General features: G+C 45.1%; 1 protein-coding gene across 1 annotated transcript; it reads right to left on the bottom strand.

The window, feature by feature from the left end:
- Positions 1 to 1,133: 1,133 nt before the first annotated feature.
- LOC137312506 (EEF1A lysine methyltransferase 3-like) lies at positions 1,134 to 10,064 on the bottom strand. Its single transcript, XM_067979046.1, has 3 exons — positions 9,909 to 10,064; positions 5,614 to 5,725; positions 1,134 to 1,531 (listed from the first exon to the last, which is right to left on the bottom strand). Exons 1-3 carry the CDS (start codon positions 10,062 to 10,064, stop codon positions 1,134 to 1,136), a joined length of 666 nt encoding a protein of 221 aa, XP_067835147.1.
- Positions 10,065 to 13,841: the final 3,777 nt, after the last annotated feature.

Consider the following 13,841-nt stretch of genomic DNA (forward strand, 5'->3'; position numbering starts at 1 on the left):
TATCATGTACCTTGCTGTACTGCCCCAGCTGTACTATCCTGTACCTAGCTGTACTGCCCCAGCTGTATTATCCTGTACCTAGCTGTACTTCCCCCAGATGTACTGTTCTGTACCTAGCTGCACTGCCCCCAGCTGTACTATCCTGTATCTAGCTGTACTGCCTCCAGCTGTAATATCTTGCCTCCAGCCAAAGAAGGACCAGTTGTCACAGTGTGTCAGATACCCTCCCGCACCAGGGTTGAAATCGGTTGGAGGTCGGGAGCTATGTCAGTTACGTGTGTCGAGCTGGTATTCCGCAAAAACTGAGCTAAGTCCCCGTGAATGAATCTTTTTGTAAAAGTGTTTGTTCTTTATTTTTTTAAGTTCACTGCAAAATGCGACAAAGGGAATAATTCGAACCAGAGAACATCACAAGTTTTCTCTTTTTATATATTCATTATCAGGGTGTGGGCGTCGCTGACAAGGCCAGAATCTGTTGCCCCTCCCAAGTTGCCCTTGGGAAAGTGGTGGTGAGCCTTCTTCTTGAACGGCTGAAGTCCGTGTATCCCACTAAGCTGTTAGGTAGGGAGTGCCGAAGTATTCATCTCGTAATATATTCTCTGCTGCACAACATCACCGCAGTCTTCAACTGGGTCAATTCAAAGGAGCTTACGTTGATGCAATCATTCCACAAACGTGTATGTGGTGGGAGAGCAACACTTCAGGAGGGGGAAAGTGTAGGTCTTGTGATGTGTTCTGCAGTGCTTGACTGAAGTTAGATACAGGGTGAAGCTGACTCTATAGAGGGTTCCTAACCCTAAACTCCAACCCTCCCTGACAACCTCTCGTCAGATTACAGTGGCATTAATAGGATTCGGGTTTTGGTTAGGGCTGGGACTAGTATAGGGTTAGGGTTTGGCTCGGGCTATAAAGTCAGGATTAGGGTTCGGGTGTCTGGTTTAGGGTTAGGGTTTAGGGTAAGAGTGTCAGGGTTAGGGTGTTAGAGTAAATGGAAATCCCAATTCCTCTATCTCTGCAACCTCCTTAAAAATCATTCAGTCCTCTGACTCTTGCCTGTTGTGCCCTTCTCCCCCTCGCTTCTTCCCATTATGAGACCTTCAACTGCCTCCACCCGATTCTATGGAATTTCCTCCTTAATAAGCGACAGGAACTTTTTTGATCACTTTGTACAGGTTGATTTCTATTTCTGGAACACTGTGAACAATTTCGGAGTTAAAATGCTGTGGAATGAGCTCCTCGTGAAAATTCATGGCTCCCATGACCTCACGCATCCTCGAGCAGATGTAAATGATAGTGTTTTGGTTGCTCAGATGTTGTAGGGTCTTGAGCAGTAAGTGGTATTCACGTTTCTTGTAGACGATATCGGATCCCAGGATGATGTCGTAGTCTGTTGGAAATTGATCATGGTTTACACCCCACGAGAGAGCAGAGACTTTTGACCGCTGGATAATTGAAGATGGGACATTGTTGGCCACGTTTAGTTCTATTTGATTCAGAACTTCTGGTTTGTCTGTCAAGGTCACATCTCCACCTGCCAGAAGAATGTAAAAGAGCAATTACGTATCTTCACTTATTGCTTCCCTATGACCCCAACATGTAAATGGTAAATTTGGGCAAAAGGGATTCGGGGCAAAGCAGATTAACACAGCAAAGGCTGTGAACGATAATGATGAACTTGTGCAGTGTCACAGCATTGCTCAGCGATTCCATTAGCACAGCGGTTATTTCACTGGTTTAGTAATCCAAAACTGCGGAATAAAAATCCAGTAACCTGAGTTCAAATCCAACCACGGCAGTTTGAGATTTTGATTTTCAATTCATAAATATCAATATAAAAAGCTGGTATCAGTAAAAGGGGCGATATTGACTTTCTACCATCGCGTAAAACCGGTGACAACGAGTTTGTCGCCCGTTGAACATTCCTCCCGATTTCTATTTTTAGCTATCACACGTTTTAAACTGCCGCTCGAAGTCAACATCCGCCCCAAAGTGACCATGAATCTATCCGATTGTCGCAAAAAAACAATAGGTTAACTAGCGTCCTTTAGTGAAGGAAACCTGCCGTCCTTCACCAATCTGGTTTGTGTGTGACTCCAGTCCAACACCAATGTGGTTGATGCTTTACTGCCCTCTCGTGTGGCCGTGAGCCACGCCGCGGTATCAAAATAAGGATAAAGCTGCGATCCAGGCATCGAATTGGGACAGAAAAAGGCACACCAAGCCCAGCTGACCTTGCAAGTTCCTCCTCACTATCAATTGGGGACTGTTGTCAAAGTCGGGAGAGCTGCCTCACAAACTAGTCAAGCAACGGTCTGACATACTCAAAGAATCAGACCTGTCCTCACTCTGAGGAAACCCTCCATCGTGTCGTGTGGCACCTCCGCCCTGCTGAGTGGGATAGATTAATAACAAATCTCGCAGCTCAAAACCGGGCACTTATGAGGCGCCATGGGCACTAAGCAGCAGCATAATGGAATGCCACAACAATCTTGTCATCGCAGGGCCCGACATATCCCTCACTTCTCCATCACCATCAAGCTGGGTGACCAAATATGTTTCAATGAGGAATGTAGAAGAGCATGCCTGGAGCGGCACCGAGCGTATTTGAAAATCAGCTGCCAACTTGGTGAAGCTGCAGCAAAGGATTACCATGCATTATAAACAGTTAGAGCACCATACATTATGAACAGTGAGAGCACCATGATTTCTATGCAGCGAGAGGAGCATGCATTATATACAGCGAGAGCAGCATGCATTATAAACAGCGAGAGCACCATGCATTATAAACAGTGAGAGCACCATGCATTATAAAGAGTGAGAGCACCAGGCATTATTAAAAGTGGGAGCACCATGTATTATAAACAGTGAGAGCACCATGCATTATAAACAGTGAGAGCACCATGCATTATAAACAGAGGGAGCACCATGCATTATAAACAGAGGGAGCACCATGCTGTGCACAGAGTTCAGCAATCCCCAAACCAAACAACCAGGTTAAAGCTCCGAAATCCGGTCACATCAAGTCGCGAATGGTGGTCGCAAATTAAGCAACCAACAGGAGAAGGAGGCTCAGTGAACATTCTCATCCTCAACAAGAGCGCAGCCCAGCACATGGGAACATGAGAACATAAGAAATAGGAGCAGGAGTAGGCCATACGGCCCCTCGAGCCTGCTCCCTCATTCGATAAGATCACGGCTGCTCTTCGAACTCCACTCCACTTTCCCGCCCGATTCCAATATCCCTTGATTCCCTGAATGCAAAAAAAAGTTTGATGCGCTTGCAACAATCTGCAGCCAGAAGTGCCAAGTGGATTATCATTCTCAGCCTCTTCCTGAGGTCCCCATCCTCACAGATACCAGTCTTCAGCCAATTCCATTCACTCCACGTGATAACAATAAATGGCTGAGTTCATGGACATGGCAAAGGCTCACGGCTGCAGTGTTGAAGACCTGTGCTCCAGAATAAGCTGTGCCCCGACCTGAGCTGTACCAGTCGGAACTGTCATCTATCCGACTAAAAAATGGAAAATTGCCCAGGTATGAACTGTCTACAAAAAGCGGGACAAATCCAATCCGGCCAATTACCGCTCCATCAGCCTACTCTCAATCACCGCCAAAGTGATGGAAGATGTCGACAGTGCTATCAAGCGGCACTTACTAACCAATAACCTGCTCACCGATGCTCAGTTTGGGATCCGCCAGGACCACTCGGCTCCAGACCTCATGACAACCTTGGTCCATATATGGAAAAGAATCCTGAATTCCAGAGGTGAGATGAGACTGACTGCCCTTGACATCAAGGCAGCATTTGTCCGAGTGTGGCACGAAGGAGCCCTCGTAAAACTGCCGTCAATTGTAATCAGTGGGGAAACTCTCAAGTGGCTGGAGTCATACCTGGTGCAAAGGTACATGAGAGTGTTTGTTGGAGGCCAATCATCTCAGCCGCAGGACATCGCTGGGCAGTGATCAAGCCCCAACGATCTTCAGCTGCTACATTAATGACCTTCCCTCCATCACAAGGTCACAAGTGGGGCTGTTCGCTAATGATAATGATAGGGACACAATGTTTATTTCCTTCAGTAATTCCTCAGGCAATGCCGCAGAATACATGGCCTCCGACCTGCTCTTGCAGCCACACTATTTATGTGGCTGGTCCAGTTAAGTTTCTGGTCAATGGTAACCCCCAGGATGATGATGGTGGGGGATTCGGCGATGGTAATGTCGTTTGATGTAAATGGGAATTGGTTAGATTCTGTCTTGTTGGAGATCGTTATTGCCTGGCTCTTCTCTGGCACGAATGTTACTTGCTACATAACAGCCAAGCCTTCATATTGTCCAGGTTGTGATGTATGCGGGCACGGACTGCTTCATTATTTTATTCTAAAGCATGCTTAGTGTTTTTTGGAATATAATTTGGCCATCAGTTGGGTGCTGGGCACGTGACTGGAGCTCACAAGGACTCAAAAACATGATCAAAAGCTGCAGCTTCCCCGTTTAATATCTGATCAGAGTCGAGATGTTCAGGATGTTGTGCAAATATTACATTGAATATAACCAGGCCATTTCTGATCGGTATCTAGTTCTCAGCTCATCAGCTCAAGGAGAAATGTGATCAAATGTTTCACTTTGTCATTTTCTGGAATTTTACGCTTACTCGATTTTCACAGATCAACAGCAGTTCAATTGAGATCCCGCTCCCCGATGGGAGGAGGGACTTTCTCCATTATGGCAGGTGGAGCGGCTGAGTCTACAAAGCTGCGAATTTTCTGAGGCATCATTCTTATTGCCTGAGGTGAGGGTCCTGTGCTTTGAAAGCATTCTCTATCAAACAGAACAAAACTGGAGGTGAAGAACTGTCAACCCTGGTTAGGCCGCACCTGGAGTTCTGTGAGCAGTTCTGGGCACCGCACCTTCGGAAGGACATATTGGCCTTGGTGGGAGTGCAGCGTAGGTTTACGAGAATGATACCCGGACTTCAAGGGTTAAGTTACGAGGAGAGATTACACAAATTGGGGTTGTATTCTCTCGAGTTTCGAAGGTTAAGGGGTAATCTGATCGAAGTTTATAAGATATTAAGGGGAACAGATAGGGTGGATAGAGAGAAACTATTTCCGCTGGTTGGGGATTTTAGGAGTCGGAGGCGCAGTTTAAAAATTAGAGCCAGACCTTTCAGGAGCGAGATTAGAAAACATTTCTACACACAAAGGGTTGTAGAAGTTTGGAACTCTCTTCCGCAAACGGCAATTGATACTAGCTCAATTGCTAAACTTAAATCTGAGATAGATAGCTTTTTGGCAACCAAAGGTATCAAGGGATATGGGCCAAAGGCAGGTATATGGAGTTAGATCACAGATCAGCCATGATCTTATCAAATGGCGGAGCAGGCACTAGGGGCTGCATGGCCTACTCCTGTTCCTATGTTCCTAACAGTGAAGATCTCAAAAGAAGAACAGACTGCAGCGTTCACAAAACGTGCATATTACTGGGGGTTTAATCACCCCAATGACCAGTCACTGTCATGGTCCTTCTCATTATATAGCCGTCCTATTCCATTACAGTTCATCGCTCAACCTCACACATGCAAAGTGCTATCGCTTGGAAAGTTTAACTCACCCAGCAGGATTGCAAGAATCCCCACGATCCCAGTGCCCGACCCCAATTCAATCATCTTCTTCCCAGAAAAACTGATTTTCTCTTTCTCAAAGAACCGGCAGAGAACGAGGCCCTGAAACAAAATATGGCATTAACGTTAGAATTCGTTCACCTGCAACTTTCTGAATCCAAGTTCACACTACAAGGGAGGTTGCAAGGGAGGGTGCAAGGGAGGGAGCATGTGTCGGAGCAAGGGAGAGTGCAAGGATAGGTGCAAGGGAAGGTGCAAGATAGTGAACAAGGGAGGGTGCAAGGGAGAGAGCAAGCGTGGATACAAGGGTGGGAGCATGGGAGGTCGCAGGGATCAGTGCAAGGGAAGTTGCAACGGAGGGAGCAAGGGTGGGTGCAAGGGAGGGTGCAAGGGAGAGAGCAAGCGTGGATGCAAGGGTGCGATCATGGGAGGGTGCAGGGATCAGTGCAAGGGAAGGTGCAAGGGAAGGTGCAAGGGTGCGAGCATGGGAGGGTGCAGGGATCAGTGCAAGGGAAGGTGCAAGGGAAGGTGCAAGGGAGGGAGCAAGGGAGGGAGCAAGGGAGGGTGCAAGCCAGTAAGTAATTCTTAGGAAGATATAAATCTAGTACTTAGTTCCAAGGAAGATATAAAAATCTGAACATCGTGTTGTGATGGGTATAAACTCAATATTTGATGTCAAGAATGGCGCATACCATGCACATGGTGTCAATGATGGTGTATACACCGGGAATGGTGTCAAAGATGGTGGATACACCGCGCATGGTGCTAAGGATTGTGTATACTCAAGGGCAATTGGGGATGGGCAATAAATACTGGGCTGGTCAGCGACGCCCACATCCCATGAAGAAATAAAAAAAATACCTCGTGCACGGTGCTAACAATCGTGTATATACCGCACAAGGTGCCAAGGATGGTGGATACACAGTGTAGGGTATCAAGGATGGTGGATACCCAGTGTCGGGTACCAAGGATGGTGGATACCCAGTGTAGGGTGTCAAGGATGGTGGATACCCAATGCAGGGTGTAAAGGATGGTGGATACCCAGTGTAGGGGATCAAGGATGATGGATACCCAGCGTAGGGGATCAGGGATGGTGGATACCCATTGTAGGGTGTCAAGGATGGTGGATACCCAATGTAGGGGATCAGGGATGGTGGATACCAAGTGCAGGGGATCAAGGATGGAGGATACCCAGTGTAGGGGATCAAGTATCGTGGATAACCAGTATAGGGTGTCAAGGATGGTGGATACCCAGTGTAGGGTGTCAAGGATGGTGGATACCCAGTGTAGGTGATCAAGGATGGTGGATACCCAGTGTAGGGGATCAGGGATGGTGGATACCCAGTGTAGAGTGTCAAGGATGGTGGATTCCCAGTGCAGGGGATCAAGGAGGGTTTAAACATAATACATGGTGCTGGTGGAGTATTAACCCCATATCGATTGCATGGAGGATACATCATTCAGTACTTTGTGCCAGATAGGTTATAAACCGAGTACATGACGATAACGACGGCATAAACCCAGGGTATGGTGAATTGGAACGTATAAACCCAAGACATGATACAAGAAGGTTATATACCCATTACATTGTGTGAGGGAGGAGGAAAACCCGGTAAATATGGCCTGGAGGGTAAAAACAATTTAATGGTGCCATGGATGGTATGAAGACAGAACATGATGCCATGGATATTATGAAGACAGAACATGTTGCCATGGATGTTATATATTAGGCGTAGAGTAGTTATGGAAAGAGACAAGGATCAATCAAAGATGAAGATGCTGAGGGGTAATTCCAGTGAGTTGAAAAGGGATCCGGCCCATGTTGAATGCAAACAAAGACTGGCTGTAAAAACAGTAAATAAGCAATGCGAGGCCTTCAAGGAGAAGCTAGTTCGGGCGCAAACGAAACACATTCCTATGAGGGAGTTAAGAAGGGCATCCAGTGCTGGAGCTCACTGGATAACTGAAAATATAGAGAGTAAAACGAAACAGAGAAAGGAGGCTTATGACCAATGTCAGGACCATAATACATTAGAAAATGAAGCAGAATACATAAAGTACAGAGGAGAACTGAAAAAGGAAATAATACGGGCGAAGAGAGTGTACGAGAAAATAGTGGCAGATAACATAAAAGGGAACAGTAAAGTCTTTTATAAACAGACAATTACCAAAAGGACAGTCAAAGGAAGGGTGGGGCCAATTAGCGACAAACGAACGAACTCATTGTGGAGTCGCGGCTTGGGTACGAAATGAAAACATTGCATCTACATTCACAAAAAAAGAGGATGCTGCCAATGTCCCAGCAAAGGAAGAGATAGTAGAGGATGCACTAAAAAGGTTGGCAGTACTCAAAGTAGAAAAGCCACGCGGTCCAGGTGGGTTGCATCCTAGGTTGTTGTGGGTAGTAAGGGTGGAAATAGCAAAGGTTCTAGCCACAATCTTTCAATTCTCCTTGGATATGGGGATGGTGCCAGAGGACTGACTGGTTGCAAATGTTATTCTCCTGTTCAAAAAAGGGGAGAAGGATAAACCTGGTAACTACAGGCCAGTCAGCCTAACGTCGGTGGTGGGGAAACTTTTGGAGACAATAATCTTGGACAAAATTAATTGTCACTTGGAAAAACATGTTTTAATAAATAACGGTCAGCACGGATTTCTTAAAGGCAAATCGTGTTTGATAAACTTGATTGAGTTATTTGATGAAGTAACTAATAGGGTTGATGGTTTTCGTGCAGTTGTGTTTGTTGACATGAATTTTCAAAGTACCACGTTGCAGATGAGTTAGCAAAATTGATGCCCATGGGATTAACAGGACAGGGGCAGCGTGGATATGAAATTGGCAAAGAGACAGAAAGCAGAGTGTAGTTGTGAACGGTTAGTTCTCAGGCTGGATGTGTTCTCCAGGGGTCGGTATTTACACCATTGATCTTTTTGATATGCATTAATCAACTGGACTTGTGTATAGAGGGTATAATTTCAAAGTTTGCAGATGACACGAAACTCGGAAATGTAGTAAACAATGTGGAGGCTAAGAACAGACTTCAGGAGACCAGACACACAAGGGAAATGGGCAGACAAATGGAAGATGAAATTTAACGCAGAGAACTGACTGTGAAATGATACATTTTGATCGGAATAATAAGAAGAGACAATATAAACAAAATGTTACCATTTTGAAGGGGGTACAGGAACAGAACGAACTCGGGTTGTACGTACACAAATATTTGAAGGTGGCAAGACAAGTTGGGAAGGCTGTTAAAAAAGCATACGGGACCATTGATTTATAAAATAGGCACAGAATACAAAATGAAGGAAGTGACGCTAAACCTTTATAAATCACTGGTGAGGCCGCAGCAGGAGTATTGTGTCTAATCCTGAGCACCATGTTAGGAAGAATGTCAAGGCTTTAGGGACAGTGCAGTGTCGATTTGGTATAATGGTACCAGGGGTGCGGGACTTCAGTGAAGTGGGGAGACTGGAGAAGCTGGGGTTGTTCTATTAGACCAGAGAAGTTTAAGATGAGATTTAAAAGATGTGTTCAAATTCACGAACGATTTTGATAGAGTAAAAGAGTAAAAAGGGGTTCATGCGGTTGGGGGTTATATATTAGCATAGATAGAGGATTGGTTAACGGACAGAAAACAGAGAGTCGTGATAAACGGGTCATATTCAGGTTGGCAGGCTGTAACTAGTGCGGTGCCGCAAGGATCCCTGCTTGGGCCTCAGCTTTTTACACTCCATATTAATGAATTAGATGAGAGGACCGAGTGTAATGTATCCAAGTTTGCTGACGATACAAAGATACGTGGGAAAGTAAACTGTGACGAGGATCCAAAGAGTCTGCTAAGGGTTATAGACAGGGTAAGTGAGTGGGCAGGCAGATGATTAATTGGAGACATGACATGTGGTGAGTGGAGCAGGTTTGCGAGGAACAGGTGACTTTGGACCTATGGTTCCCAAAGCTCTCCACCACTGGAGGGTTTTCCTCGCCTCATGTCTGGGTCTGTTGGAGACTAATTCATTCGGTTTGATTGCTATTATTTGTCTACAACTCGGTTCTCACTGTGTCATGTGACTACCAGGAAAGGAGACGGCGAACAATAATCTTTCTTCTAGCAATTCCGATGTTCTTATGCATGTTCGTCTGCAAAACCAATTCATCAAGTCGGGCTTCCTCAACATGGCGGGGGTGGGGGTGTTGGCGGTTGCTGTCGTGGAAGGAAGAATCTCTGAGTTTGGTTTCTCTCTATCAGAACCAAGCATTTACTCCAAATATTGGACTTACAGCTTCCCAGATTATTGATGGTACCACTAATTTATTGCTGGAGACCCTAGTGATTCTCAAAGTGTGCCCGCAAAACTGATAGCGACTTTCGAGTTTGTTGCTGTCCTCCGTGGAGTCGGGGCTGCTGAAATGCTTCTTTTCCTGCTGTGTTTCCATTATCCTCTCTGAGCTCACTCTGTACTGCTTTGATCCTTGTTGAGCCACTGCAGTCTCCAGGTAGGTTTTGTCCAGGGGTCTGGATGTGAGCCTGTCTCGGTTTCAGCTTTCGGTGCGTGCAGTCCGCTTGTCCGACAGTGGATAAAACAATACAAACTCTGATCTGGAAACACAATAAACTTTAATTAATTAGCATCCCTTCTCTCACCTCTTCCCCAACAAATTTGATAATAACACATTAACACAATATTCAAAAGTTTCTGAAAGTCCCTCATTAAGAAAGTGAACAAATAAAGTCAGTATGCAGAGAGCCGAAACTGTGGGCCTTTATCTGAAGGCAGGGACGGTGTTTGCCTTACACTGCGACTGTTGTTTTAGTGAAGTTACTCCCTTTGATCCAGAGCTGCTCAGCTTACAAACCTGGCAGAAGAGCTTTTGTTGCGAGCCGTGGTATCATCGACCCAACCTCGGCCGGGTTGGTGAGCAGCCTTTCTCTGCCGCCCACTCTTGACCAGTTTCATGTTCTTCACCTGTCTCACCAGCTGCACCGTTCAGTAACTGCCTTTTCCCACTGTGGTGGTGACAGTCACTGCTCCATGCTGCTCACTGCCAGCGGGACGATGTGATAGGCCGCTGACTCTCGGCGCTTTGTTGCGCAGTGTCTTTATTCATTTCTTATCTGACTCGAGTTACAACGAATCGATGGGGAACAGCCTAGATTCCAAACACTTTTGAATATTGTGTTAATGTGTTATTATCAAATTTGTTGGTGAAGAGGCGAGAGAAGGGAGACTAATTAATTAAAGTTTATTATGTTTCCAGCTCAGGTACCGGCAAGCCCTCAGTGATCAGCTAATTAACGTAACTGGATCTGCTCAGGGCTCCGTGTAATTGCACGGCCCAAAAGCTGCACTGTTTTAAGGTCAGCAACATTTCAAATTATCATCAGCACAGAGCACCTAAAACTGATGCCTTTGACCTGGACGGTTGAATTGTTTTTTTATTTAAAAATGAACATGGAAATCAATTTATTTGCCAACAACTAACTGCAAATATTCAATTATCTGCCTTCGGGTTACTTTCTACCAACCGGAAAACTGTTTCCAAACTGTGCCCTGTCGGAGTGCTTGGAAATCCCTGGTTTAACAAAGCACCACCTGGAGGATGGGGCAATGATTCTTTGTGCTTCGGAAGCCTGTCGATCGTTACCCTCATTTCTGTAGTAAGAAGATCCCTAAATATCAGGTAATTCAGCAATTGAAAAAGATTCATTCTTGGATTGAGAATTGGCAATGCACAGACTGAAAGCACATTAGAGCAGGAGGAGGCCATTTAATCCCCTCGAGCCTGTTCTGCCATTCAATGAGATCATGGCTGGTCTGTAACCTAACTCCATATACCCGCCTTAGCCCCATATCCCTTAATACTCTTGGTTAACAAAAATCTATCAATCTTAGAAATAAAATTAACAATTGAGCTTCCATCTACTGCCTTTGTTGAAGAGAGTTCCAAACTTCCACCACCCTTTGCGTGCAGAAGTGTTTCCTAATCTCACTCCTGGAAGTTTTGGCTTTAATTTTAGGCTATGTCTAACCCTAACCCTAACCCAAACCCACCCAGCGGAAATCGTTTCTCTCTATCGACCCTATCAGTTCCCATTAATATCTTGAAAACTTCGATTAGGTCACCCCTTACACTTCTAAATTCCAGGGAATGCAACCCTAGTTTGTGTAATGTCTCCTCGTAATATAACACTTGGAGTCCAGATATCATTCCAGTAAATCAAAAGCAAAATACTTCGAAAGCTGGAAATCTGAAATAGAAACAAAAAGTGCTGGAGAAGCTCAGCAAGTCAGACCATAGCTGTGGAGAATGAAAAGTGTCACCGTTTCAGGTCGAAGACCTTTCGCCCGAACTCATTCCAGCAAATCTGCGCTGCACTCGCTCGAAGGCCAATATATACTTCCTGAGGTGTGGTGCCCAGAACTGAACACAGTACACCAGGTGAGGTCTAATCTGGGTTTTTTTTCTAGCTGTAGCATAATTCTACCCCCTTGTTTTCTATTGCTCTCGATATAAAGGCCAGCATTCCATTAGATTTTTGATTATTTTCTGTACCTCTCCATGACATTTTAATGATCTATGTGCATGGACCCCTAAGTTTCTTTGGACCTCCACTGTTTCGAGCTTTTCACCATTTAGAAAGTACACTGATGAACCCTGTTTTCGTCCAAAGTGGATGACCTCACACATGCCTACAATGAAATCCACTTGCCACAGTTTTGCCCATTCACTTAGTCTGTTACTATCTTTCTGGAATGTTATGTTCCCATCTACACGGCTTAAAATGCTGCCTATCTTTTTGTCATTGGCAAACATGGATATATGGATCTCCATCCCGTTATCAAAGTCATTAATAAATCCAGTGAATAGTTGAGGCCCAAAAACAGATCCCTATGGGACACCACTAGTCACATCCTGCCAATTTGAGCCATTATCCCGACTCTGTTTCGTCCCGCTCAGCCAATTTCCTAACCATGTCAATAATTTGCCTTCAATTCCATGAGCTTCAAGTTTTGTTAATCGTCTCTTATGAGCGACTTTATCTAATGCCTTCTGGAAGTCCATATTATCAATATCCATAGACATTCCGCTGTCCTCTACTTTAGTAACCACTTCAAAAAATTCAATCAGGTTCGTCAGGCATGACCTAACCTTTACAAATCAACGCTGGCTCTCCCTGGTCAGCTGAAAATTTTCAAGGTGTTCAGTCACTCTATCCTTAATGTGGAGATGCCGGTGATGGACTGGGGTTGACAACTGTAAACAATTTTACAACCCCAAGTTATAGTCCAACAAATTGTTGGACTATAACTTGGTGTTGTAAAATTGTTTACAACTCTATCCTTAATTATAGACTCCAGAGGAGGAGAGAGGGGGAATTAGAGGGGGAATTGGTGGATTAAGAAGAGAAAGAGATTGAGAGAAGAGAGCCGGGAGGATGAGAGAGAGAGAGAGAGTGAGAGAGGGGAACCAGCCATATAAAAGGGAGGTGGAGAATTAGAGAGGGGAGAGGGATGGATAAAGGGGAGAGAGGAAAGACGAGAGGGGAATTAGATGCATGAAGGGGAGAGGGAGAATCGGAGAGCAGCACAGGAGGATAATGGGGAGAGAGAGAATGATAGAGAGAATGAAAGAGGGGAACCCGGCACATAAAAGTAAGAGGGAGAATGGGAGTGGAGGCCCAGAAGAATAAAGATGAGAGAGAGAATAAGAGTAGAACCGAGGGATAAAGGAGAGAGAGAATGAAATGAAAACCGAGTGAGAAAGGGGAGTGAGAAAGAATGAAAGGAGAACCGATTGATAAAGGAGTCGGAGAGAGAATAGGAGACGGCCATGCAATCATAAAGAGGGAATGAACATGAGTGAAACTATAGTTTCCTGGGCGCTGCTCCCGCTCCACCACGGTAACTTCAGCGTAAGTGCGGCCAAAACTCCATTTACCTTTGTAAATATAAGTGCATTTTTGACAAAGTTACAGCGACGGAGCTAAAACAGCTCTGAGGGTGTGTTTCAAACTCAGATTTGCCATTCGTAACACGCAGCAGCCCAAATTCTGTAACTGCACAAGAAATTGATTTAAAATTAAACAGAACTTTGCCTTCAAATTCTGCATTATAATCCTTCATATTTCTAAAGAAAACTGCTTCATGACGAGCAGAAAATTTAACCTCGGGCTTTACAGAGCCAATGTAGCAGCTCTAAGGAGAAAGCAAA

Source organism: Heptranchias perlo, unplaced genomic scaffold (assembly GCF_035084215.1).
Source record: "Heptranchias perlo isolate sHepPer1 unplaced genomic scaffold, sHepPer1.hap1 HAP1_SCAFFOLD_43, whole genome shotgun sequence".
NCBI lineage: Eukaryota > Metazoa > Chordata > Chondrichthyes > Hexanchiformes > Hexanchidae > Heptranchias > Heptranchias perlo.